This window comes from Doryrhamphus excisus, chromosome 10 (genome assembly GCF_030265055.1).
Source record: "Doryrhamphus excisus isolate RoL2022-K1 chromosome 10, RoL_Dexc_1.0, whole genome shotgun sequence".
NCBI lineage: Eukaryota > Metazoa > Chordata > Actinopteri > Syngnathiformes > Syngnathidae > Doryrhamphus > Doryrhamphus excisus.
In genome coordinates this window covers 6218354-6245078 of record NC_080475.1, presented here as the reverse complement: position 1 = coordinate 6245078, position 26725 = coordinate 6218354, and the positions used below count along the sequence as shown (strand labels likewise).

Sequence of the window (26725 nt, the reverse complement as noted above, 5' to 3'; positions counted from 1 at the left end):
AAATAAATAAAAATACGAAATAAATGAATAATGAATAAATAAAAATAATTACGTATAATTTTAATGAAGAAAAATATTCACATGTATAAAATAATGCAGTATGACAAGTAATGTACATTGCTATACATAAGATTATGGCATTAAAGATAATACATAAACAGTAATAAATCTAATCTTCCCTGTAGCAATGCTGAAACAATAAAAACAATAAGACAAATGTAAGAAACATTTATTTAGCATTTAACATTATTCACAATGACACACTTGCCCCTCTAGAGTCCACTTAAACACCATCATCCATACCATAAATGCCTTTTCTCCATTATAGTCCCGTACCATGCAGTGCAGTCTCTCACAACGGCTTCTTCTTCAGTCCGAAAACGGCGATAAACAGTACAACCTCCACCAAGGCAGGTAGCAGACTAGAAGAGACAAGAGATGAAAGATGGAAGTTACAGGAACACTTTGACGCAGCGGTGTCCGGGTCGTGGGTCACGGCATATTCCAAACATACAATTAATTTATTGTTTATATTTTAGATATTGTGCTAATATGCTTCGTAAGTTATAGCAGAGATAAAATCTTACTTGGTTCAGGAAACTTAAGATCTTTAATGTAAAAAATGTATCAAAAGTGGCCACCATGTCTTTGTATGCAGCCCTTACTGAAAAGGTTTGGACAAATTAATATTTCATTTCAACACACATGCACAAACCTGCACGGGGCAAAAATAACCCAGTAAGTCCAGCATTCCCACTTCTCAAAGACAAAATGAGCCAAGGAGACGGACGCGCTGCAGTGGACAGCCAGTGCTGGGTGACGCGTGTGTCAGGGAAAAATAAAAAAAAATGACACCCAAACAAGAAAACAACTTTTCGAAAACTAACCTGCAGAAGGCAAGAATCCACCAGTAGATGGCGCACTCCCAACGCTCAAATAGAAAGAATAGCAGAGCCACTGCACCGCTAGCATGGGCTCCTGTTGCTATTGTGGGAGTCATGGAATTATAGCCTCTATTCAGTTCAACAAAGAGTCTTTTATAGTTGCCTGGTCTGTGGCTGTAGGCAACTTTCTGATGTTATCTGTATTAACTCCACAAGATGGCAGTATCTGCGTTTGAAGTAGCTTAAATTGCGGCTTTATCTACCTTTGCATGAGGTTTAAAATGTTGTCCGCACTACTCAGTTATTAAATGTGTCATACATTACAACATGGACAGATCGTCGCTGAAAGACCAACATAAAGGATACACAGGAGGCCTTGGCTGCCATTGAACATGGACACTCCTGAGAAGAACCCCGCTAACTCGATGACAAACAATCCGAGTGTGATCGATAGTGCTACCACCAACCTGAAAGACCAAAAAAAATAGACATATTTACTGTGTGAAGTGACACTTGTGCTTGGATTCTATTTGTCCTTTACTTGAAATCTTCGCTCTCGTATTGCTCTTGTGTGAACTCCAAAGGCAGGCAGGCCTTTACATTATGCTCCTATGAAACAAACAGGGACACACATGATGGATTGGATCTGATGTGGTCTCTTGAGTTCATAAGAATAGTTTACTCACCCTCGTCCAGAAGATAGTGATGACAATAACAAGATGAGCAATGATGGTCAGGAATCGTGCAGGCACCAGGCTGCTAATCGCCGACATGCTAATTTACAGCTATTCAAAAATTAAAATAGAACTAAAAATACCGTTTGCCCCACTGGTGGTGATCAGTAGCGCCGGAACAACTGAAAACACGCGACTGCAAATCATTTATTGAACGTAAGTCGACATTTTCGATTAAATTAACTTTTATAAACAACACACATCACAATTATATACTAAATCGACTCATAAAGAGACAATGAAACTCACTTATCGCCACCGGAAACTGCTACTTCTGCTACAAAGTGTTTGGTTGCTACAACAACAATGGAGCCGGTGCGCTCTTCATTGACATCCGGGCGAAACTCCTCAACGTTTAAAAGTTCCGACCGAACAACAATCAAGGGGGGACTAGCTGTTATGCGTTTTACTATGCTGCCATCTAGTGGCAAATTGAAAAACTAGGCCAAGGGATATTTGTATTTATTTATACGAATTGTGAAAAAAAACGAAAAAAATTAACAAAAAATAACACCACGAAGAAAACATTTTTTCAATTTGATAACAACGATTTTAAAAATCATTACAGCCCCCCCCCCCATTTATTTCCCATGTTCCCTTTCTCTCCAGCATACATCCTATGTGTGTGTATGCTAACAGTAGCACGTCAGTGGGCTTGTGTGCAGGCCTACATCGATATAAATCGGAGGAAAAGGGCTCGGGTGCCGGTTTTCTTTCGTTTAGGCATGGCAGACACGGAATTAAAAACCTTCACATCAATCATGGACGCTTTGCTTCGTATTAGCGTGAGTATAACACTCATACGTGCCATTTTTGTGCCATAAATACACGTTTATCGTTACATTATGGGATGCCACAGTATTGTTGTTAGCTAACTAGATGGTTTATTGGGTGAAATGTCACTCAAGGCTGTTTAAATGTCAACCAGGCTGGATGGAAGCGTCTTTTCCGTGCTTTTACCGGCATGCAGAGATGATGGACGTTGTCATAGAAACGGGATGCTGCGTTAAGACGAAAGAACATCCTCAGATGTCTTCAGAAACAATTGGTCATTTTAGTGACGTTGTGCTTCCAGGCCAACATGAAGAGCATGGAGCAAGAACTGCGGTGCCCCGTGTGTGACGACACGGTCAAGCAGCCCATCCTGCTGCCGTGCCAGCACAGCGTGTGTCTGCTGTGCGCGGCCGACGTCCTGGTACAAAGAGGCTACCCTCCTCCCGACCTGCCCCCGGAGCCGCAATCGCCCGCCTCCACGCCCAACAGCCGCTCACCGCGACAGCCGCGGAGACCAGCGCCCAGGACGCCGGACCACTTGGACCGACTGCTTCGAACCGGTAGGGGGGAATAGCATGCGGGCATACGTTTGTGTCTGTATGCCAAGTAAATACATTATAACATGTCATACCATGCTAAACCATGCCCCCTAGCGGCTGTGAGCAGCATAGGGAAGATCGCCTACATTGCCCAGTTTGGTAACTACAACATCGAACAGTGCAATTTGAATGAACAGAGCAAAGGTGCTCGGGTATAGTCGGTGCCAAATTATTATCCAGTAATCCCGCGACACGTCACGCGTCAAAATTTTCACGTTTTTTTTCTTTTGCGAGGGTATAATGCAACGCTACAATCGAAGTATGCACGTTTGATGCAGTTGTAACACAAGAAAACGACCACAAGGTGGCAGGAGTGCTTTTTCTAAGAACTCGGCCTGCATCTGTCCAATTGAAATGCACGCTGCACAGCAACCAGGAAGTGAAAAGTCACCTCGCCGTGTTGCGTGGAGGAGGCTACGCATTGAAGGGAAAATAGTTGATGGTGTTATATTTGCAAAAATACAGATACGAGGCATTCGGAAGATGCGTTGAAAGTATGTAGTATTCTACATTGGCCACTAGGTGTCAGTAATGTGGTGTTCGGTGAGACATACGCACAAGTAAGAAGAATAATCCCAAATAAAAAGCTAGGCTACGACTGATTTCCTATGTTATTTCCCTTCATCCCGTCCCTCCCCAGCTTGCAGCACTTACCCAGGGCGACGACGTAAAGACGCAGCCCCTCCCCCCATGCTGTTCCCGTGTCCTTCCTGTCACGAGGACGTGGAGCTGGGCGAGAGGGGCCTGACAGACTGCCCCCGCAACCTCACCCTGGAGCGTATCGTAGAAAGGTAAACACCACGACATCCTCCATCCATCCTCGGAAGTCCGTTTGCGTCCGACCTTAACCTCGCCGCCCCCCCCCCGCTTCACCGTCACGCAGGTTCAGGCACACGCTGAGTCTGGGCAGCGTCGCCATCATGTGTGCTTTCTGTAAGCCTCCGCAGTGTCTGGAGGCCACCAAGGGCTGCGCTGACTGCAAGGCCAACTTCTGCAACGAATGTTTCAAGCTCTACCACCCCTGGGGGACCCCCCGGGCCCAGCACGAGCACATTCTCCCCACCAACAACTTTCGCCCAAAGGTTGGTCTGTTTCTTTCTCTCTCATCTCTTCTCATTCATTCGTCTTCTGTGCCCCCCCCCGAAGGTGCTAACGTGCACGGAGCACGAGCAGGAGAGACTGCAGTGGTACTGCTGCAGCTGCCAGAGGTCGCTGTGCTCGCTGTGTAAGCCGCGCCGCGTCCACCAGGGCCACAAAGTGCTGCCAATAACACAAGCCTACCAGGCCCTGAAGGTGCCTCGAACGCCCCACGGTGCAGCCGCACGATAAAGACGCCATAAACAGAACACCTTCTCTTGTCCTTCTCCTTCAGGATCAGCTGACCAAGGAAGTCAACTACGTCCTGGCCAATCAGGAGAACATCCAGAGTCAGATCATGCAGCTGGAGGCTGCTATTAAGCAAACAGAGGTTAGGGACCCTAATGAATTGAATGCATCACTTCGGCCACATAACGTCCATATTTCATGTACCTCATATACACCATTTATACCTTTGTTTTGTTGTGCGTGCAGGCTAACGGCGCTGTAGCTCTCCACCAGCTGACTCGCTGCATGCAGGAATTGGGCGCGTCCATTGCCGAGCGTCAGGGCTCCCTGACCGTGGCCCTGGAGGCGTCCCGCAACAGGAGGGAGGAGGCCCTGTCTGCTCAGGCGTCGGCCAGGCGGGACATGCTGGAGCAGGCCGGTCTGATGTCCTACACCCACGAGCTCCTCAAGGAGAACGACCAGCCGTGTTTCGTGCAGGCCGCTCGGGTCACGCACAACAGGTGGCTTTGGTTGCTCGTACGGGTCGTTTTCTGGAATTGCGTTGTCTCTGAATGGGCGTTTCCCCCGGAGCAGGTTGGTGAAGGCCGTGGCGAGCCTGCAGGGTTTCTCCTTGTCGGCCGATCCTTCATTCCGACACTTCCACTTGGACGCAACGAAGGAGACGAGGCTCATTAGCGGCTTGGAATTCATCCCTGGTAGGTGACTTGACGGACACCTGATCAGGTGAGACGATCATCATGTCCATGTGTCTCGTAGCTCCACTGGCCCCGGTCATCGACACGCAGAAGACGCTGGCCTACGACCAGCTCTTCCTGTGCTGGCGACTCCCTCAGGACTCGGCGCCGGCTTGGCACTTCTCCGTGGAGTTCCAAAGGCGCACGGGAGCGGCCGGAGCCACGTGGGGCGGCGCTCGATCCCCCGATGCTTCCACGGCGTGGAGACGTCTGGACGAAGTGCGGGGGACCAGCGCCGTGGTGGACCAGCTGCAGATAGACAGCGTTTACGTGCTGAGGGTCAGGGGCTGCAATAAGGCCGGATTTGGGGACTACAGCGAGGAGGTCTATCTCCACACACCTCCAGCTCCTGGTGAGATTCCACATATCTGTTCTAATCCCACCAGCAGTAAATACAGATAGAATATTTGTTATTATTAATGGGGTAGAAGTAGTAGTATTTGTTTGAAACTCACGTGTACTTTCTCCACATTCCTCCTCCTTGGCCCAGCGTCACAATCTAACCCTGCGTCCTCCGCTCCTTCCCTCTCCCCGGTCTTCTTGCCTCCTTGTGTCCTCCTTCCTCCGCCAGTCTTGTCCTTCTCGCTGGACTCTCGCTGGGGTTTGCACTCCGACAGGCTGGCGCTGGGCAAAGGTCAAACGTACGCCCGCAGCGTGCCGGGGCTCTCCCTGCTGAAGGTGGCCGACCGCACGCTCACGTCTTGTCACCTGACCTCCGACCTCCTGGTGGCCGACCTGGCCGTCTCGCAGGGCAGACACTACTGGGCGTGCTCGGTGGAGCCCGGCTCATACCTGGTCAAGGTGATGCAAAAAAACACGAATCAAAGATCCTCTATGTGACAGGAGGCATGGACTTATGTCAAAGATCTTCTATATGACAGGAGCACTGTGCTGTTTTTAAAGAAACTCTGCAGTTTTTCAGCCAAAGATCCTCTATAGAACAGGAGTTGTCTGCTGTTGCAAAAACAGCACTCTGCTGTACTTCGGTATCTACTGCAAAAAGTGTCAAAGATCCTCTATATGACAGGAGCTCTTTGCCTGTTTTGCGTTCTTGCTATAAAAACACAAATCAAAGATCCTGAAAATGACAGGATGTGTTTTGCTTGGTTCCTGAAGGTCGGAGTAGGCCAGGAGGTGAAGCTCCAAGAGTGGTTCCATCAGCCTCAGGACATGACCAGTCCACGGTACCATCTCAGACCGGTCCAGGTCCACACCGCCTCCTGGGATAGTCTCCAGCGTCAGACCTGACCAAATGTCGTCTTGTTTAGGTACGACCCCGACAGCGGCCATGACAGCGAGGCAGAGGACGGCCAGGACTCGCCCGCTTTCTGCTTCCTCACCATCGGCATGGGGAAGATCCTCCTCCCCCGAGGACACCCGCACAGCCTGGGGGACAGCAAGAGCGTGGGAAGTCTCCGTTCCAACAGCGGCGCCCACACGAAGCCCGCGCACCCGTACACCGCGCCTCTGCCGCCCAGGCTGGGCGTGTGTCTGGACTGCGAGGAGGGCCGCGTGGCCTTCTACGACGCCCACTCCTTACGCGTGCTGTGGGAGGGCCACGTGGACTGCTCGGCTCCCGTGTGTCCCGCTTTCTGCTTCATCGGCGGCGGGGCCCTCCAGCTGCAGGATCTGGTGGCCAGTCGGAGCGTGGAGGAGGAGGAGCCGCCGCGGAGAGTCAAATCCAGAGCGAAGATAAGTCAGTAAACTACCATGTAGAACACATCTCATCTAGTATTTTGACGCTTGTTTCCATTGCAACGTGAAGGAGGTTGCCTACAGCCGTAGCTGTTGATATTTTTGTGACCCGGCACTAATCACAGACACTGGTGGTTATTTGTATTTGTAGACCAGGCACACGGCGACTACAAAAGGCGCTAATTGGAGCATTTACGGTCATCTCCACTGGCTTTTTATCCCCTTTGTTGACATTGTGTCTGAATAAAACGTTACTATGCAGCGGCAATGGAAACATCGCATGTAATACGACTATAAAAGCAGCACACATGTACCGTTGCTCTGAGTTTACAGCTAATTTAAACCAGGAAGAGAAATGACCACATGTAAGAAAAGTGATTGTTTATGTTATGTTTCTCTTTGGAGTCACTGTTTGATTGTAAAACTAAAAAAAAAAGGGTTATTGTTATTATTGCACATCCACTTGAATGTTTTTGTGTGTGTGTGTATGAAATAATGTGTCAGAGGCATTACCATGACAACCACAATAATCATCATTTTATGACTTTTACGACATTTACTACCCGTATCCATCGTGCTGGGGTGCCAAATGGGGAGTCTGACAGGAGATTGTCTATATTGTAATACTGAAATGATTGTATTCAAGTATTTTCTAGTGAATGTGAGCAAAGTAGACGTTTTTATTTACATAACAGCAGCGGTGGAATGACGACAAGTGTAGCAAATATTGTAGACTTTGCTTCTTTTTTTTTAATTTAAGTCACCTCTTGAAAAAAATAAAACTATTAATGATAATTTGTGACATGTTGTCTGCTGCTAGCATGGTGTGGGTGTGTTTTTCATTGTTACCTGATATGTTTGTGCCCTCAAGCGACGATGAAATGAATGTTTTGGCGAGAAGCAGCCGACGCTTAAATGATCCAGATGTCAAATTGATTTAACTTAAACGATACCAAACAGAGAATGTTACATACCACAAAGTTTAGACGCACTTTGTCGTGTTATTGAATGACAACGTGTCTCTAAACTTTTGACTCGCACGTGCACACAGGCAGCCATATTCGTGAACTCTGAACTCCGGTGCGTCACCTTTTCAAATGTCCGTGTCAAACCCAAACAACAACAAAAAATTCCTAGTCTTACAATAACGAAGTAGTAATTAAATAAAATATATGGCTATGTGCTCGTAAAATTGAGCAAATTAATGTAAAATTATAATTTTATCCTTACTTTTTATTTATCGTAACGTTTATTTATAGATTTTATTCGCGGCATCAATATAATGTTAGTCTTATCCGTACACATGCAAAATATATTGAGCCTAATGTATTGTTGTGCTACAAACACACCACTAGAGGGCGACATTGCGTCACTGTAAAAAAAATACAAGCACACTTAATAGAATTTATTGTTTTATTGAGTCGAATACATCCAATCAGGTTTTGTGGCATTTGATGTAACTAAAAAGCAATTAAAAAAATATTAGAATAATTTGCACACCGTGTTATGTGCACTCTGCAAGCACAGACACGTCTGTACTGTTTTTTTCTGGGCTTTTGCATAACATGGTGGTCTTTGACACTCCCCCCCACACACACCCATACACACTTAACTTCACTTGCTTTGTTTGTAAAATACAAATACAAGGCAGAAGAAGCATTGGAATTGTGAATGTAGGACTGTAATGGGGAAGGTAGACTCCTAATATGTCTACTATATTGTGTAATATGAAACAATATGAGACACCATTATATTGAGACAATAGCAGGAAGTACACTCTTGTAAAATCACAACAAGGAACTGCTAAGGTATGAGTCTGCTGTCTTATTTGTCTTTTTTTTCCTCTGATTATATATTGTATCTTGACCAATACGAAGGTAAAAGTGAATATAGGGGTGTTATTTCATGTCTTTAGGGTTCTAATGATGTTAAAAACTATATTTAGAAGACAGTAAACAGGTTTTCTATGCCGTAACTACCAAAGTATTTCATATATTCATATTGAAAACTACTAGAAATTCACTTATCACATTTGAGTTTGCGACCAACTAACCGTGATAAACGAGGGAGGAAGACCCCTGCTATTTACCGGGGTCACACTCTCAAACCACCTGGCAACTAAGCCAAATGCCCATAAAAAATGTCAAACCCAACAACAACTCCCTTGCTCACGGTGCAACCAAAAACAACAAGTAACACGTGGACCATGTGGGTATCGAAATGCATGCTTGCACACTAAACACCGCCATTTAAACTCATTGATAACCCTCAAGGTATGCTGGGTAGCTGGGCAAATACAGTATACAAAGTCTATTAGACAAAGTCAGACAAACAAAATGTTTTTGTCTGTTCCTGCACACACACACACACACACACACACACACACACACACACACACACACACACACAGAGTGAGAGAGCTTGGCCACAGGGCTGCAGCGTGTCGAGGCAGGCAGGAGTAGCTAAGCTGTGGAAAAACATGAACTCTCCATAAAGCACACAAGCATAAGGCTGCACTGCAAGTGCTTAAAGTGACAGCTACTTTATTGAGTTGTTGTCAAGCGCTGGGCGCGGCCTGCCCTCTAACGCCGAGCGGTGCGTGACACCATGATTTCAATTTACAGCAGCCCGTGAGGCCCGTCCTGCTCTGACAGCTTAATGAACGCCTGTCCACCACGCCACCACGCCACTCCGCCGCCTGCGCTGGGGAAAGGCCGGGGTGGGAGTAGTCGGAGGAGGAGAAGAAGAGGAGGTAAAACCTCGTGGAAGCTCTAAAACCCAGAGGAGACGCCAGGAAGGAGGGAGTGAAGCCTGTTTATCTCTTTGCTGGAAGAAGCTGAAGGGTCACATTTTTCTGTAAGGTGAGGTGTGTGTGTTGGTGTGTGTTGGTGTGTGTGTGTGTGTTGTGCAGGAGCTTCTGCATGCAGGAAGTAAATAACACCTGCAAAAAAAAAAAAAAAAGTGCGGGTGCATCTTTAAAAATCACAACGCTGTAAACGTTTTTTTCTGCCTCATTTTGCCTGAGGGGGGAAAAAAGCCGGCGGATATTTCGGCCCACCTGGATAAACCCACTTAGGCCCCGCCCTCCCTCATCACAGCAGCAGATACTGTATGTTTAAATCCACTCAGTACAGTACACAACTGCCTAGATATGCTCTAACATTACTAGAGCCCTCTAGACATGAAATAACACCCCTATATTCACCTTTACACTCATATTTCCAAACATGAAGTGACATCCAATCACCAATAGAACGCCACAGCAACATTAGTGACACCTAGTGACCAGTGTAGGATACTACACATCATCGCAACGCCTTTCAATGAGTCTTCTGAATGCCTTATTTCAGTTCATTTAGCCGTTTTGATGCCTGTAAATGATTATTTATTTTATTTCTGTATCTTCCAAAATATGAAAACTAACCCATAATCGGGAGAGCATGAGAAAGTTTAACCACAACACAGCATCAATAGCAGTATGGAGCGTTAAAGGCGCCGATTACAGTACAGCAGGTGTAACAACGACACTTTAAAGCGCATGCAGAGGTGGATAGAGCTGGTGTTTTAAAGCATTACACGAGTAGGTTGCCTACAGCCACAGCTGCTAATGCATTGTTCTGGCTGCTCAGTGCAATATAATCAATGCAATTAACCAAGTAGGTGTTAGCATACGCGACCAGTCAAAGGTCCAAGTCAATTGCATGAAAGTGTCGCAAAATGTTTTACATTTTTTTATGCTAATTTAAACGGGAAAGGGTTGACGGCACTAACGAGGCCGCCGCATTTTCCCGCAGGAAGATGCTTTAACAAGTCGTGATGTTGTGGAAGATGTACGACACCTCCGTGCGGAGACGCTAGCGTGGAAAAAACCTGCACCAGGACTTGAAAAGTACAAGAGTCAGCTCATGTGTGTAGTCGGAGGAGGCAGGAAACTCAAGGGGATCCTGTTTGGAAGTTCAACTTATTGTTCAGCTGATTGACCCCCCCCCCCCCCCCCCCCGGCCCCCCCCGTGCAGCACCACCTTTCACCCTGACTCCACGAGCACACGCGCCACCGACTAGCCTTGTGTTTCCTGCGTTATAAAAGCATGGATATCATTGGCTTATTAATGGGGTGATAAAGTAAATAATACTACTACACTTGTACAAATACTACCTGAGCTCATATTTTATGGACTGGAATGGGAATTCCAAGTATTGCTACTAATTATTAGATTTATTTGAACAATCTTACATGGTCTATATATTGTTCCATTTATACATTTATAGTATTATTATAGTATTTATTATTATTATAGTATTATAGTATAGTATATTTAGTTCAATTTAATAATAATAATAATACATTTTATTTGTATTTTCAAAATACACGTAAAAACACTTTACGGAAGAATGGAGTTGAATAAAAGCAAGTAAAAAGAGTAAAAGATACATTAAAATACAACATTCATTCATTAATACACAGTTAAAATATGAGAAAAAGCAATTATACGAAAGAAATAAAAATACAATATATACATATATAAGAGAAAAAATGATGCCATATTCCAAGAATAAAGCTGGAAAGTTATTTCACAAGAATAAGGTAATATCAATAAATTATTATGACAAAATAATTATGTAATTTTATGCAGTGTCCTAATATTCTGAAAAAAATTGAAAAAAAATGCAGATAAAATACCAAATTTTACAATAATAAAGTGGCAATTTCCCAGAAAAGTTATGATTTCTTTGATCCAAATGATGGCGTGATATTAACTTCATGTAAACGTGTGATTGCCGTTCAATCCGTGGCTTGTTTCATTCATCATGAAATGAAACAAAAACAATAACACCATTTAAATGTCTGCCCATGATTCATTGACCCCCCCCCCCCACAAGCGTCCCTCCTCCCCCGTCTTCCGCTCACATGTCGAGTCGACCCTTTTAACCACGTTTGTTTCCCACCTCCACTCGTCGCCTGCTCTACAACACTCACTTAGCAGCACAATGCTGTGTTGTGTCTTTCTGTGTGTTGTGTCAGGGCTGGTTGGCTGTTTGAGCTCAGGAAGGGACTTGTGTAACACGCACACACACACACACACACACACACACATACGGGGACGGGATGAGAACCTCTGGCGTGGCCTTTCCCACCACTGGCCTCTCTGAATCAACACACTCACGCACACAAACAAGCTCATTCGCACCGCTGCACCGTCAAACGAGCTTTTGTCCGCTGCAGACACACACACACACGCACACACACACACAGTCACAATATTAGGTACATCTGCACATCCTTATGAAACAGTCAAGTGCATGATATGCAATACGTAGCATACCAAGATGGCTACAAAGACAGCAAAGTAGCAGAAAAAACAGTAGATGGAAGAGTTGCGATAATGCATGATATGCTGCTTGACGTTGGAAATTCAGGATACAGTCAATAGATGAGTAGCGCAATGCTAGCATCACATGCTCAAAGACATACTAAACAACAAAAGAGGAAAGAAAGCGTATATATGTCGACATAGCAACGATAGTGCATGGCATGCTGCTTGAAATATGAAAATTTGGATTCAATTATCAGGATTAATTTTGATGCAAATTTCCTGTTAATCTGTAGACAATAAGAGGCACTATTATGGCATCACATGGCTCAGTGAAAGCAGGAGAAAACATAATAAAAGTGCATGATATGCTGCTTGACATTGTAAAATCAGGATACAGTCAATAGATGAGACAAAGAGTCGCACAATGCTAGCATCACATGCTCAAAGACATGCTGGACAACAAAAGGGGGAAGAAAACGTATATATGTCGACATAGCAACGATAGTGCATGGCATGCTGCTTGAAATACGAAAATTAGGATAAATGATCGGGATTAATTTTGATGCAAATTTCCTGTTAATCTGTAGACAATAAGAGACACTATTATGGCATCACATGGCTCAGTGAAAGCAGGAGAAAACATAATAAAAGTGCATGATATGCTGCTTGACATTGTAAAATCAGGATACAGTCCAGAGATGAGTAGCGCAATGCTAGCATCACATGCTCAAAGACATACTAAACAACAAAAGGGGGAAGAAAGCGTATATATGTCGACGTAGCAACGATAGTGCATGGCATGCTGCTTGAAATATGAAAATTTGGATTCAATTATCAGGATTAATTTTGATGCAAATTTCCTGTTAATCTGTAGACAATAAGAGGCACTATTCTGGCATCACATGGCTCAGTGAAAGCAGGAGAAAACATAATAAAAGTGCATGATATGCTGCTTGACATTGTAAAATCAGGATACAGTCCAGAGATGAGTAGCGCAATGCTAGCATCACATGCTCAAAGACATACTAAACAACCAAAGGGGGAAGAAAGCGTATATATGTCGACGTAGCAACGATAGTGCATGGCATGCTGCTTGAAATACAAAAATTAGGATAAATGATCGGGATTAATTTTGATGCAAATTTCCTGTTAATCTGTAGACAATAAGAGGCACTATTATGGCATCACATGGCTCAGTGAAAGCAGGAGAAAACATAATAAAAGTGCATGATATGCTGTTTGACATTGTAAAATCAGGATACAGTCAATAGATGAGACAAAGAGTCGCACAATGCTAGCGTCACATGCTCAAAGACATGCTGGACAACAAAAGAGGGAAGAAAGCGTATATATGTCGACATAGCAACGATAGTGCATGGCATGCTGCTTGAAATATGAAAATTTGGATTCAATTATCAGGATTAATTTTGATGCAAATTTCCTGTTAATCTGTAGACAATAAGAGGAACTATTATGGCATCACATGGCTCAGTGAAAGCAGGAGAAAACATAATAAAAGTGCATGATATGCTGCTTGACGTTGGAAATTCAGGATACAGTCAATAGATGAGTAGCGCAATGCTAGCATCACATGCTCAAAGACATACTAAACAACAAAAGAGGAAAGAAAGCGTATATATGTCAACATAGCAACGATAGTGCATGGCATGCTGCTTGAAATATGAAAATTAGGATAAATGATCGGGATTAATTTTGATGCAAATTTCCTGTTAATCTGTAGACAATAAGAGGCACTATTATGGCATCACATGGCTCAGTGAAAGCAGGAGAAAACATAATAAAAGTGCATGATATGCTGCTTGACATTGTAAAATCAGGATACAGTCCAGAGATGAGTAGCGCAATGCTAGCGTCACATGCTCAAAGACATGCTGGACAACAAAAGAGGGAAGAAAGCGTATATATGTCGACATAGCAACGATAGTGCATGGCATGCTGCTTGAAATATGAAAATTTGGATTCAATTATCAGGATTAATTTTGATGCAAATTTCCTGTTAATCTGTAGACAATAAGAGACACTATTATGGCATCACATGGCTCAGTGAAAGCAGGAGAAAACATAATAAAAGTGCATGATATGCTGCTTGACTTTGTAAAATCAGGATACAGTCCAGAGATGAGTAGCGCAATGCTAGCATCACATGCTCAAAGACATACTAAACAACAAAAGAGGAAAGAAAGCGTATATATGTCGACATAGCAACGATAGTGCATGGCATGCTGCTTGAAATATGAAAATTAGGATAAATGATCGGGATTAATTTTGATGCAAATTTCCTGTTAATCTGTAGACAATAAGAGGCACTATTATGGCATTATATGGCTCAGTGAAAGCAGGAGAAAACATAATAAAAGTGCATGATATGCTGCTTGATGTTGGAAAATCAGGATACAGTCCAGAGATGAGTAGCGCAATGCTAGCATCACATGCTCAAAGACATACTGGACAACAAAAGGGGGAAGAAAGCGTATATATGTCGACATAGCAACGATAGTGCATGGCATGCTGCTTGAAATACGAAAATTAGGATAAATGATCGGGATTAATTTTGATGCAAATTTCCTGTTAATCTGTAGACAATAAGAGGCACTATTATGGCATTATATGGCTCAGTGAAAGCAGGAGAAAATATAATAAAAGTGCATGATATGCTGCTTGAAATAATAAAATCCGCATCACAGAAGTGATATGATAGCATAAAAAAATATAAAACCAGTATTACACTGGAATAGTCATGATAGCGTATGAAATGCTAACATTACGACCTGGCATGGTTCATTTAATAAAATGTGAGTCCATGTAGTTGCCGTGTCATCCTAAGAGCTCTAAGTGCTAATTTAGGTACAGAAAAAAAAACATTGCACTTTTTCATCCGTTTATTGACAAACCATTCATTCCTAGGTCCATTTGCAAAAATAGCATTTAGCGAATGTAAACAGTCTGCATAATAAAAACATCACGCGTATATCAAAAAGACCGGATCTTTCCCAAAACAGAGCTAACTCCGCCGATATGCACCGAGATCCAAGAAAGACAGGCACAAGAGGTATGATATGGTACAAAATTGCCATAGAAAAAAAAAAAAAAAAAGCCATATGGAATATTTCTGTACTGTACACTCCACACTCACACCGGTACCGCTTCAGTACCCGAATATTAAAAATAGCAGCCTCGTAACGCCACCTAATCTTTGGATTACAATACAATAACTGGGTCCAACTGAATGGATTAGGATGAGATTAGACCGTGTTGGTGGATCGCAAAATGCCACATGGTAAAAAAAACAACACAAACAACAAGGAATATTAGTGCCACAGTGAAAATATGTATATACTGTATACATAAGAATATTTTAAGTTGGAATCTTGTCAGGGCGGCACGGTGGTCTAGGGGTTAGCGCACAGACCAGGGTTCAATTCCACCCTCGGGCATCTCTGTGTGGAGTTTGCATGTTCTCCCCGTGCATGTGTGGGTTTTCTCCGGGTACTCCGGTTTCCTCCCACATTCCAAAAACATGCTAGGTTAATTGGCGACTCCAAATTGTCCATAGGTATGAATGTGAGTGTGAATGGTTGTTTGTCTATATGTGCCCTGTGATTGGCTGGCCACCAGTCTAGGGTGGACCTCACCTGAAGACAGCTGGGATAGGCTCCAGCACCTCCCTTGCGACCCTTGTGAGAATAAGCGGTAGAAAATTAATGACGAAATGATGTTTAAAGGTCACTATAGGGGTGTTACTGCATGTCTAGAGGGCTCTAATAATGTTTAAATATATTTTCATTGTCGCATAAAGGTTTTTGTTGCTCTAAATATGAAAATATTCCATATCTTTTATACCAGTGCACACTTACAGAGCCCTCTCTGTCTATATGTGCCCTGTGATTGGCTGGCGACCAGTCTAGGGTGTACCCCGCCTTACGCCCGAAGACAGCTGGGATAGGCTCCAGCACCCCCCGCGACCCTCGTGAGGAAAAGCGGTAGAAAATGAATGAATGAATGAATCTTGTCAATAATGTAACAATAATGTCAATATTACCATCATGAATGTACAATATTTTGTCATGTCATACCTCAGCATCACAATATTTATATTACTATATTAATATATAATAATATTACAATTTTTTTCTTGAAAAAAGACACTATGCTCGTAAAATTCCAACTAACGTTTCACAAACTCCTACAGTAATATTACGACTTTTAAGCATTTTTATTCATATTTCCCAGTTCATCTAAGATGCCACTTTAAGGTTCTGTTACTTGCCTACAAAATATTACCCGGGTGGGCCCCGTCCTATTTGGTTGACCTACTTGTACCCTATGCTCCGTCCTGTGACTAACACAAACCTTAATTCAATTCATTTTGGAGTAACACCAATACAAAAGGAATTGTTCAGTAACGTAGATTTGAGTTCAAGGTAACAAAATGACCGGAATGAATAAGGAACTTTGATCCCGATTAGAGCTCCCATCTATTTGTGTTTTCCTATCAGCGTCTCCATTCAAACATTATGCTGTGATCAAACACGCTGGCATGGATTGGCGTAGCCTGAGTCAAACTGTCAAAGAGAAACCACTTAGGGTTTTACAGACTATTGTCGATTCACACGGCAACACGGAACCAAGTGTGTCGCTTCTCGGCTCAGTGTGGGTGTCGGCAACCCGACATGACACAGTACACGTGTAGGGTGTGCCGCCGCACGCCGGTTGCTTTTGTTATCGTCTTTGAAAGGCATTTAATGTCATATGCAGATCACGTGTTTTTTACTAGTTTAATCAAGAAAATATGTGTATACTCACAATTGTATTCACTGCTACTACAATGCTGTTGTACTGAGGGTACCACGGTGTGTTCCCGACACTGTTCTTATGGCGACAGGAGGTAGAAAGTAACTCGGAACACCAACTTAATCAACCGCCATTGCTGTAGAACAGCTTTACATTGTTGACCCATTTTGTGGGCTTTTTGTATCATTCTGACATATATTATTTTTCAATTTTGGGTACCTTTACCTTACCCAACCTTTTTTTTTTTCCTGGCACTTCAAAACTTACCTTTTTTATCATTTCTATAACTATTCAAAACTAATTGAATTTACATAAATAACAGGAAAAAATGTATTTCACTGTGGCCCCAATACTCTTTGTACGCAATATAAGATAAGGCACTTTAAGGCATGTTTTATAACAAAAAAGTAATTTCATGTACCCTTATGGAACGTAGACACTATTGGCCATTTTTTATCACACAGTGGCGATCATATCTGCATGGACTTATAGGAAGCTGACCCGGTGACGGGTGCAAATCTCCAAAACAAATAAAACCTGATGGTGCTGGTGAAGATCCCAGGCAGGTTTGGCACCTGAAACGCACGCCCATGCATTAATAAGAATAAAAATGCGGATGGATAGCTGTGCTTATGGATACGGATACAGTGGAACCCGTTCATGTCGACGCTGTTTGGACTGACGACGGCATAAGCGTCATAAGCGACATAACGTTGTGTAAGTTTTTAAGTAAGTTATGCTGCTATCATCCTTCCACACTGTGAAGTGATAACGACGATGCCAACAATTTTGCATAGAAATAGCTAAAAAAAAAAAGCGGTTGAACACGTGTGTCAATGTTGACTTGGCACGGACGGCTTGTTGACTTTAGCGGGTTCCACCGTACGACTACGTTACGAGGGTAAAAAGTGTGTCATACCAAAATGTAGTAGTCATCCAACTGCAGGCCGTACAAGAACCAGGAAGTGGAAGTCAAGAACGTGGCCACCGTCAAAGGGAAGGACAGGCACTGGACGTTCCGACTACGCACGATGGCCACCTGAAAAGGACACAAAAACAAACACCAGCGCTTTGAGGGGTGCCAACGCATCATGAAGTAACAAGTACAGGCAGCCGTCTCCAAGGAGCCAGGATCCCAACAGAGGGAGAGAATAACAGGAAGACGCAGAGGAGGAGGAGAAGAATGGCAGGAAACCTACTCGCTTGCTTCTGAGCTGCAAGACAGATGGAGAGAAGGAGACAAACAGGATGACAAAGACAACCGGAAAGACGATATGTCTTTAATGTGGGCCGCGCCGTGACACCTGACTGTTCTCTGCTAGATAAACACACACGTTGGAACACCTACTGCACTTGACAATACCTTTATTGTTGTGCTTTGAGGTGGCGTAGGATCAGCCTGTGTCATACTAAAACTAATATAAAAACATTCACGAGGCGTGCTGGGCTCTGTAAGTGTGCACTAGTATAAAAGATATGGAATATTTTCATATTTAGAGCAACAAAAACCTTTATGCGACAACGAAAATATATTTAAACATTATTAGAGCCCTCTAGACATGCAGTAACACCCCTATAGTGACCTTTAAACATCATTCCGTCATTCATTTTCTACCGCTTATCCTCACAAGGGTCGCAAGGGAGTGCTGGAGCCTATCCCAGCTGTCTTAAGGCGAGAGGCGGGGTCCACCCTAGACTGGTGGCCAGCCAATCACAGGGCACATATAGACAAACAACCATTCACACTCACATTCATACCTATGGACAATTTGGAGTGGCTAATTAAGCTAGCATGTTTTTTGGAATGTGGGAGGAAACCGGAGTACCCGGAGAAAACCCACACGAGCACGGGGAGAACACGTGGAATCGAACCCTTGGTCTCCTAGCTGTGTGGCCTGTGCGCTAACCACTCCACCACCGTGCAGCCTTTATAGGAAACATTCATTCATTTTCTACCGCTTTTCCTCACGAGGGTCGCAGGGGGTGCTGGAGCCTATCCCAGCTGTCTTCAGGTGAGAGGCGGGGTCCACCCTGGACTGGTGGCCAGCCAATCACAGGGCACATATAGACAAACAACCATTCACACTCACATTCATACCTATGGACAATTTGGAGTGGCTAATTAACCTAGCATGTTTTTGGAATGTGGGAGGAAACCAGAGTACCCGGAGAAAACCCACACGAGCACGGGGAGAACACGTGGAATCGAACCCTTGGTCTCCTAGCTGTGTGGCCTGTGCGCTAACCACTCCACCACCGTGCAGCCTTTATAGAAGACATTCGTTCATTCATTCATTTTCTACCGCTTTTCCTCACGAGGGTCGCAGGGGGTGCTGGAGCCTATCCCAGCTGTCTTAAGGCGAGAGGTGGGGTCCACCCTGGACTGGTGGCCAGCCAATCACAGGGCACATATAGACAAACAACCATTCACACTCACATTCATACCTATGGACAATTTGGAGTGGCCAATTAACCTAGCATGTTTTTGGAATGTGGGAGGAAACTGGAGTACCCGGAGAAAACCCACACAAGCACGGGGAGAACACGTGGAATCGAACCCTTGGTCTCCTAGCTGTGTGGCCTGTGCGCTAACCACTCCACCACCATGCAGCTTTTATAGGAGACATAATAACAGAAAATAATACATAAAGAAGAAACCCACAACAGGGTTAGCGCGCAGACCTCACAGCTAGGAGACCAGGGTTCAATTCCCACCCTCGGCACATCTCTGTGTGGAGTTTGCATGTTCTCCCCGTGCATGCGTGGGTTTTCTCCGGGTACTCCGGTTTCCTCCCACATTCCAAAAACATGCTAGGTTAATTAGCGACTCCAAATTGTCCATAGGTATGAATGTGAGTGTGAATGGTTGTTTGTCTATATGTGCCCTGTGATTGGCTGGCCACCAGTCCAGGGTGTACTCCGCCTCTCGCCCGAAGACAGCTGGGATAGGCTCCAGCACCCCCCGCGACCCTTGTGAGGAAAAAGCGGTAGAAAATGAATGAATGAATGAATGAAACCCACAACAGTTGCAGTTAAGACTCACTAAGGTCGCAGGGGCATGCTGGAGCCTATCCCAGCTGACGTCGGGCGAGAGGTGAGGTACACCCTGGACTGCACATAGAGACAAACAACCATTCACACTCACATTCATACCTATGAGAATGTGGGAGGAAGTCCGAGTACCCGGACAAAAACCCACGCAGGAACGGGAAGAACATGCAAACTCCAAACGGAGATTGGAACCCAGATCTCTGTGTTATTATTATGATTATGTTATTATGACTGCGCCTGATGTGAGATTACTCAAACCTGCAATAAAAGCCTGTTGTTGTGGCGATTAAAACACGCTTGGGCGCCTCACAGGGTTAGAGTGAAGCTGCATAATTTGAGCAGAGATGCGGCGAGGGACGACTGTATATTGTACACTGGAATACCCAGCATGCCCTGTGGGCACTTTCCAAATATTATATATAATATATATTTATAAAGTAGTCAAGCTAGTTTTCGGCTATCGCTTGTAGCTTAAAATGCAGCTTCACTAAAATGCAGCAGCACTAAATGTAAAAAAAATAAATACATAAATACATGAGTCAACATTCAATATTTCTCACCAGGTCAGTTAGCGGCGACAGGTACACGCCGATGGTGGCCACGCTGCAGATCAGGCCGAGCTGGTTGAGCTGTATGTCTCCCGGCGGAAGAATCTTGGAGAAGTAGACCCAAGCGCTGGTGGCCACCGCCGCCCCTCCGACAATTTGGTATGCCACCTGCCTCTAAACCCCGCCCCATTTAATAGTAACATGTAAACACACCACTTAGCATGTGATAGCATCAGTATTGCTGACCTTCTGTTTTGTGTACATGAAGTAGGACAGGATGTAGAGGAGCTGCAGTAACTCTCCGATGAGGTTGACCACAATTAGCGTGCCGTCACTCCTCAGTATGCCGTAGTATAGCCATCCCAGGTTGCTATGGAAACAAAAAGCAGTCAATGAACAAACATGTCAACTCACATCACAAGCTTTAAGGCGAGTACACCAAAGCAGTATCGCTTGACATGTAGTGTTGTTTCTGTTCATTGGGTCCTCATAAGGACAAAATAAGGTCTGCAATGTATCTGCGGCTGTGGGTTGGGACGCTGCTGGATGTTTGTAAAGTAAAAAAAAAAACTCACTTTATACATGTGGTGAGGAAAGGCAGAAACTGGACATTGTCAGTGCTCTTGGAGTATTGCATCTTCTTCAGGTCGACCCTTGACAAACACAGAAACAACGTGTGACAACACTTCCGGTGATGACGTCATTACGTCCACTGTCACTAGCCATTGATTCTCTAATATCGCTCCAACTGACGAGTACTCAAACCACCGCAGCGAGTTTACAACATGTTGAAATCTGTCAAATAAATCAACTCGCACACTTAAAACATTTCCTTAAAGTTATAAGACAAAACATTGACTAAATGTTTACCACGCCACGAGGCACTTTTAGAAACGATTGCACTTACAATCCAGTCGAGAACATGCCGATTGTAAACACGATGCAGGCCCATGATAGTAGCTGCAGTAACTCCATAAACGGGATAAAAAATATATAAATGTGCTACTTGGCGTGTCAACGTATGCTTATAATGACAACCGAGACTTGTAGTAAAGATCCTTCTTGGGGTAAAACGTTGACGTGGGTATCCGCCCCACGACAGGCTTCGTCTGCAGCCATACTTCCGTGTTTGCTGGCGGTTGCTCGGAGATATTAACTCTGATTGGCTGATGGTTAAACCACGTGGTAAGAACCCGGGCCAATGCGGTGCTGAATCGGACGCACGTGACCTTACAATCAAGGAAGCGTTCCTTTGATTTGATGGAGGGAAAACACAGGACACAAATAAGTGATTAGCCTCAAATTTGAACTCTTAATTAACATATTAGAATAAAAACGGTACATTAAACGCCATTTATGCATTAGGTACACCTGCTTAATAGGATCCAATTGGATTTCAATTGTTACAAATAATCCAGCATTGTCATTTAACAATATGTGCTGGTTTGAAGTTAATTTTATTCATAAAAGTACTGTTTTCATATAATAAAATACATATCTCGTGTCTCTAGTGTGCACCAGCTGTCAGGATGGAATATTACATGGTTCACATGAAACAACCTCGTCTCCTTGACAACACTTTAGGGAAAAAAAGAAATAAACCTCTCAAATCTGACATTTAGCAACAGTCTCACACGTAATTTCCTTGCTTCGGGTTTTAGATCCCTTTTGACATTTTATTTGACATTTAAATCTTGTTTCTTTGTCTTATTTTCCTACTGGAAAGTTCACATTTTCTTTGTATGTTCTTTGATTGCTACCTAGTCATGTTTTTCATATGTTGTCATATATATAACACCATCCAATGTTAAAAAAAAAATGTTATTTTAAAAAATTGTGTCACAAAAAAAGCTTTTGTCACAAAAGATGGCTTTTCATTAGACCGCAATGATATATGTACAGTATTTTCATTTAAAAATGTGCTGTCATTATAGTAATTATCTATGATGCAAAGCTTTCGTCTTCATTTTCATAAATTGTTTATGAATATAAATATACTTTGGAATCGATCTGATGACTTTCTACATGGATCATTTGTACTGGATGTGTAAGCTGAGTATGCAAAAAATTTGAAGTCAGGTAGAGCATCGTACATAACGTTCTAAATCCGGGTTTTATCTCTATTAGAGCCCTCTAGACATAAAATAACACCCCTATAGCCACATTACCTAAATAAAATGTGGGCTCATGCACATTTTTGTAAATGTGTTCCCTCGGGAAGCTGACAGGAAGTGAGGTCGAGGGTTCAGAGTGGAGGTGAGACAATTCAAACCTATGCTTGTGCGTCCAGTGCAAAGCGGCGAGGGATGACGGTACGTTTATCACATTCCTGTGTTTGTGTATAAGATGATTTTGATGACATCATGGCAGCTTCTGCACCCACGACACGGACACGGGTGCTACATTGCACGAGATCCCAGAGACCGGAGCGATCTGAACGTATGACGTGATCGTGGAAAACCAAACAAGTGGTCCTTATGTTCCGGTTTGGAACGTATACGTTGGTCGGTTTTACAGAGGATAGCCACTTTTGACAGTTTTCAGTCATTTCTGAGGTCTGTGACGCCGGCGTGTTTGCCGTGTCTCCTTTCATTCCAACATGTGGGCAGATTCCCATCTTGGTCTCGGAAAGAGGATGTATAGAGTTAAAAAAAAGAGAGGAGAAACTCAGGGAGGCAAGAGTGGCACCTTCACACCCGTACGCTAGGGTGCTATTACTCTCCTTCATCACCCCCCCCCCCCACTATCCTATCCTCCAATCCAGATCCTGGTATTTGCTTTTCAGTGTGTGAAAAGCAAGCAAACTGCCAGGGATGAAAGTGGTGGAAAGTTGAGGGAAGAGAAGTCGGGAATGACCCGTGGGTGGAGAGGAACAACCCCCAGGCGAAATCATTTTTTCAGACCAGAAAATATATATAACAACACTTTTCTTTTATTCCACTAAGTTTTTCACATCGTAAAACAATTTCTCATATATTTACCTCTGTACAACATGTACATATGAACAAGTAAAAAAAACAAACAAAAAAAAAAAACACTGTACAGTGTATGGATTTAAAAAAAAAAGCCCCTTCAAGTAGGCGAGGTCCGACAAGTTGGGGGTCTGCAGACGTGTACCAGAAAACCGAACAAATTAAAAAAATAACAAGTGGGTTGTGTGTTGGTGAAGTCGGCGTGAAGCTTATGGAGGACCAAAACTGCCAAAATAATAAATAAATAAATAAAATAATAATAATAACAAAAATATCAAAAAATTAAATACAAAAAAAATAATATAAATGGAAATAAAAACATAAACATAATAATAATAATAAACATAAATAAAATATAAAAGCAAAAATAAATACAAAAATAAAAAAACAAGATTCAAAAATAAAAAAAAATACAAAAATAAATGTAGAAATAAATACAAAAATAAATATATAAATAGAATTACATATCAATAAATAAATAAAAGCACTCTGCTCTCATATGTATTTATTTCATTCGTCCCGGTAAATGTATACTTTTCTCCCTGTGTACTTCCTCTTGCTGTGGCCGTTTGGCAGGCATACCTAGTCGATTTTCGCACTCACATGTCGATCAACCAATAGGCAAACAGTTCAACCCAAGACACACTTAGGACCGCCCCCTCATTTGAATAGTTTTTCCTTCTGCATTTCAAGCTGACATTGTCTGCTGCATGAAATAAATACATATGAGAGCAGAGTGCTTTTATTTATTTATTGATATGTAATTCTATTTATATATTTATTTTTGTATTTATTTTTAATTTTTGAATCTTGTTTTTTATTGTTGTATTTATTTTTGCTTTTATTTATTTATTTATATATTTTTTATTTTTGTTTTTATTTCCATTTATATTATTTTTTTTCGTATTTAATTTTTTGATTTTTTTTTTTCATTTTTGTTTTTATTTCCACTTTTATTTATTTATTTATTTATTTATTATTTTGGCAGTTTTGGTCCTCCATAGAAGCTGTCAGACGTGTGCAGAGATACAAGAAGGGGTGAGTGCTACATAAACAATAACGATGGGAAAAAAAAAAAAAAAAGTCCTCCATATTGAATGCTACCGTTAAAAGTAGCGGAGTATTTTTCCCGTGTCAACGCCATTCATCCTCGCTGTACACACGGAGGAGGAGTTGTACCTATGGAGTGGTATGAGAACAGTAAATGTCCAAATGTGAGTGCATTGAAAATGATGCTCTTCATACTTATTTTTGTCAGATATGTAAAAAAAAAAAAAAAAAAAAAAAAATTGAGGTCCTCTTCTTTGGAGCGCTCCGCACCCCACATTCACACCACAACAACACAATCACACACACACACACACACACACACACACACTCACAGTTGGTGGTTGTATAAAAAGTCTGTCTCTGTGACTCCAGCGACCAGCACTGTTGTTCTTTTTTTAAAAGTTCGTTAGCAACGTCTTTGTCATCGCAATCAGTGAAGCATCACCGCTAACAAAACCGGAAGCAGCGTGATAAAAAATAACGATAAGGACATCGTCCGCGTTCCGGTATTTCCGATACTCCTCTGAACATTGGGTTCCATGGCCGTGGGGTCGTCTAGGAGGAGAAAAAGACAAGTCGTTGTGATTTCATGATTTCATGATTTCATGATTTCATGATTTCATGCGTTGGGGAAACGTTAAACGAGTCCAGCTGTTTGCGGCCCTCACCTGCTGGGAGACGATTGGAGAGGTTGTGCACCCCCCCCGCGGACACAAACTTGGCTTTGGACGCGTCCACGCCTTTCTCCACCGCGGTCTTGGGTTTGTCCACGTTGGATTTAGCCGGGACTTTCTGGCCGGTGACGTCCACTCTGAGACGCAGACAGTCCTGGCCGTGGTGATGCATGGGCTTGGCTGGGAGGAGGAACACATTATTAGGGAACATATTATTATTATTTTTTTCTTGTAATATTACATTTTTTTTTTCTTGTATGACTTTGTTGTCATAATGTTAAAAAAAATTTCTTGCAAATGTACAACTTTTTGCTTGTTTTTATTTTGTTTTTATTTAGAAAGTGATTAGCATATTAAAATTATTTTTAAAAAATTCTTTCAAATTTACATGTTTTTTGTCATAATATTACCATTTTTTTCTTGCCAATGTACGACTTTGTTGTCGTAGTGTTACATATTTTTTCTTGCAATTTTTCTTGTAATTTTATCTCTTTATTCTTGTAATATTACCAGATTTTTCTCAGAATTTACAACTTTATTTATATAATTTTACAAATTTTTTCTTGCAAATGTACAACTTTTTGCTTTAAAATTTATGTCTTTATTCTCGTATTACAACCAGATTTTTTTCAGAATTTACAACTTTGTCATAATATTACAAATTTTTTCTCGCAAATGGACAACTTTTTGCTTGAAATTTTATGTCTTTATTCTTGTAATATTACCAGATTTTTCTCGGAATTTACAACTTTATTGTCATAATATTATACATTTTTTCTCGCAAATATACACATTTTTGCTTGTAATTTTATGTCTTTATTCTTGTAATATTACCAGATTTTTCTCAGAATTTACAACTTTATTGTCATAATTTTACAAATTTTTTCTTGCAAATGTACAACTTTTTGCTTGAAATTTTACGTCTTTATTCTTGTAATATTACCAGATTTTTCTCAGAATTTACAGCTTTATTGTCATAATATTACAAATTTTTTCTCGCAAATGTACAACTTTTTGCTTGGAATTTTATGTCTTTATTCTTGTATTATTACCAGATTTTTCTCGGAATTTACAATTTTATTGCCATAATATTACAAATTTTTTTCTCGCAAATGTACAACTTTTTGCTTGGAATTTTACATCGTTATTTTTGTATTGTAACCAGATTTTTCTCGGAATTTACAATTTTATTGTCATAATATTACAAATTTTTTCTCGCAAATGTACAACTTTTTGCTTGTAATTTTATGTCTTTATTCTTGTATTATTACCAGATTTTTCTCAGAATTTACAATTTTATTGTCATAATATTAACATTTTTTTCTCGCTAATGTACAACTTTTTGCTTGAAATTTACGTCTTTATTCTTGTAATATTACCAGATTTTTCTCGGAATTTACAGCTTTATTGTCATAATATTACAAATTTTTTCTCGCAAATGTACAACTTTTTGCTTGGAATTTTATGTCTTTATTCTTGTATTATAACCAGATTTTTCTCGGAATTTACAACTTTATTGTCGTAATTTTACAAAATTTTTCTTGCAAATGTACAACT

General features: G+C 42.2%; 4 protein-coding genes across 15 annotated transcripts in view; 1 reads left to right on the top strand and 3 right to left on the bottom strand.

The window, feature by feature from the left end:
* Nucleotides 1-215: 215 nt before the first annotated feature.
* tmem107l (transmembrane protein 107 like) lies at nucleotides 216-7806 on the bottom strand. 3 transcript variants are annotated; one of them, XM_058084854.1, is made up of 9 exons: nucleotides 7596-7806; nucleotides 6392-6680; nucleotides 5507-5843; nucleotides 1571-5424; nucleotides 1426-1493; nucleotides 1251-1351; nucleotides 888-984; nucleotides 716-812; nucleotides 216-422 (listed from the first exon to the last, which is right to left on the bottom strand). In XM_058084854.1, the coding sequence occupies exons 4-8, from the start codon at nucleotides 1655-1657 to the stop codon at nucleotides 761-763; spliced, it is 405 nt and encodes a 134-aa protein (XP_057940837.1). In that variant the 5' UTR covers nucleotides 1658-5424; nucleotides 5507-5843; nucleotides 6392-6680; nucleotides 7596-7806; the 3' UTR covers nucleotides 216-422; nucleotides 716-760. The 3 variants fall into 3 exon arrangements, with proteins under 3 accessions (XP_057940837.1, XP_057940836.1, XP_057940835.1); XM_058084853.1 differs by lacking the exon at nucleotides 716-812 and having other exon boundaries at nucleotides 1571-1669; nucleotides 1868-5424; XM_058084852.1 differs by lacking the exons at nucleotides 888-984; nucleotides 5507-5843; nucleotides 6392-6680; nucleotides 7596-7806 and having other exon boundaries at nucleotides 1571-2192.
* Nucleotides 2253-7505, top strand: trim46a (tripartite motif containing 46a). Of its 3 annotated transcripts, none has more exons than XM_058084840.1 (12): nucleotides 2253-2403; nucleotides 2694-2952; nucleotides 3632-3782; nucleotides 3875-4073; nucleotides 4138-4284; nucleotides 4364-4459; nucleotides 4564-4817; nucleotides 4891-5012; nucleotides 5074-5403; nucleotides 5623-5852; nucleotides 6168-6235; nucleotides 6320-7505. In XM_058084840.1, the coding sequence occupies exons 1-12, from the start codon at nucleotides 2344-2346 to the stop codon at nucleotides 6753-6755; spliced, it is 2352 nt and encodes a 783-aa protein (XP_057940823.1). In that variant the 5' UTR covers nucleotides 2253-2343; the 3' UTR covers nucleotides 6756-7505. The 3 variants fall into 3 exon arrangements, with proteins under 3 accessions (XP_057940823.1, XP_057940822.1, XP_057940824.1); XM_058084839.1 differs by having other exon boundaries at nucleotides 5542-5852; XM_058084841.1 differs by having other exon boundaries at nucleotides 5542-5852; nucleotides 6168-6463.
* A 6913-nt stretch (nucleotides 7807-14719) lies between the features above and the next one.
* Nucleotides 14720-21605, bottom strand: slc50a1 (solute carrier family 50 member 1). 2 transcript variants are annotated; one of them, XM_058085623.1, is made up of 7 exons: nucleotides 21380-21605; nucleotides 21048-21125; nucleotides 20719-20842; nucleotides 20485-20646; nucleotides 18073-18087; nucleotides 17793-17912; nucleotides 14720-17448 (listed from the first exon to the last, which is right to left on the bottom strand). In XM_058085623.1, exons 1-7 carry the CDS (start codon nucleotides 21445-21447, stop codon nucleotides 17344-17346), a joined length of 672 nt encoding a protein of 223 aa, XP_057941606.1. In that variant the 5' UTR covers nucleotides 21448-21605; the 3' UTR covers nucleotides 14720-17343. The 2 variants fall into 2 exon arrangements, with proteins under 2 accessions (XP_057941606.1, XP_057941608.1); XM_058085625.1 differs by lacking the exon at nucleotides 18073-18087.
* A 1779-nt stretch (nucleotides 21606-23384) lies between these two features.
* Nucleotides 23385-26725, bottom strand: part of efna1b (ephrin-A1b) — a 40397-nt gene continuing 37056 nt past the window's right edge. For all 7 annotated transcript variants that reach the window (XM_058083623.1, XM_058083622.1, XM_058083625.1 and 4 more), the window contains 2 exons: nucleotides 25163-25348; nucleotides 23385-25049 (listed from right to left, as the gene is read on the bottom strand). In XM_058083623.1, coding sequence (XP_057939606.1) covers nucleotides 24925-25049; nucleotides 25163-25348 — 311 coding nt within the window. In that variant the 3' untranslated portion in view covers nucleotides 23385-24924. The remainder of the gene's footprint in view (nucleotides 25050-25162; nucleotides 25349-26725) is intronic.

What these genes read in the sequence shown, in the direction of transcription:
- tmem107l (XM_058084853.1), bottom strand. Translation starts at nt 1,657, where the DNA reads ATGTCGGCGATTAGCAGCCTGGTGCCTGCACGATTCCTGACCATCATT. An exon ending in TCACTATCTTCTGGACGAGG is followed by an intron (nt 1,494 to 1,570) that starts GTGAGTAAACTA and finishes TTTGTTTCATAG; the next exon opens with GAGCATAATGTAAAGGCCTG. An exon ending in TGGATTCTTGCCTTCTGCAG is followed by an intron (nt 423 to 887) that starts GTTAGTTTTCGA and finishes TGTCTCTTCTAG; the next exon opens with TCTGCTACCTGCCTTGGTGG.
- trim46a (XM_058084839.1), top strand. Translation starts at nt 2,344, where the DNA reads ATGGCAGACACGGAATTAAAAACCTTCACATCAATCATGGACGCTTTG. An exon ending in AAGCCTACCAGGCCCTGAAG is followed by an intron (nt 4,285 to 4,363) that starts GTGCCTCGAACG and finishes CTTCTCCTTCAG; the next exon opens with GATCAGCTGACCAAGGAAGT. An exon ending in GCTCGGGTCACGCACAACAG is followed by an intron (nt 4,818 to 4,890) that starts GTGGCTTTGGTT and finishes CCCCCGGAGCAG; the next exon opens with GTTGGTGAAGGCCGTGGCGA.
- slc50a1 (XM_058085623.1), bottom strand. Translation starts at nt 21,447, where the DNA reads ATGGAGTTACTGCAGCTACTATCATGGGCCTGCATCGTGTTTACAATC. An exon ending in TTCCTCACCACATGTATAAA is followed by an intron (nt 20,843 to 21,047) that starts GTGAGTTTTTTT and finishes TTGTTTCCATAG; the next exon opens with CAACCTGGGATGGCTATACT. An exon ending in TGGATGACTACTACATTTTG is followed by an intron (nt 17,449 to 17,792) that starts GTATGACACACT and finishes CGTGCGTTTCAG; the next exon opens with GTGCCAAACCTGCCTGGGAT.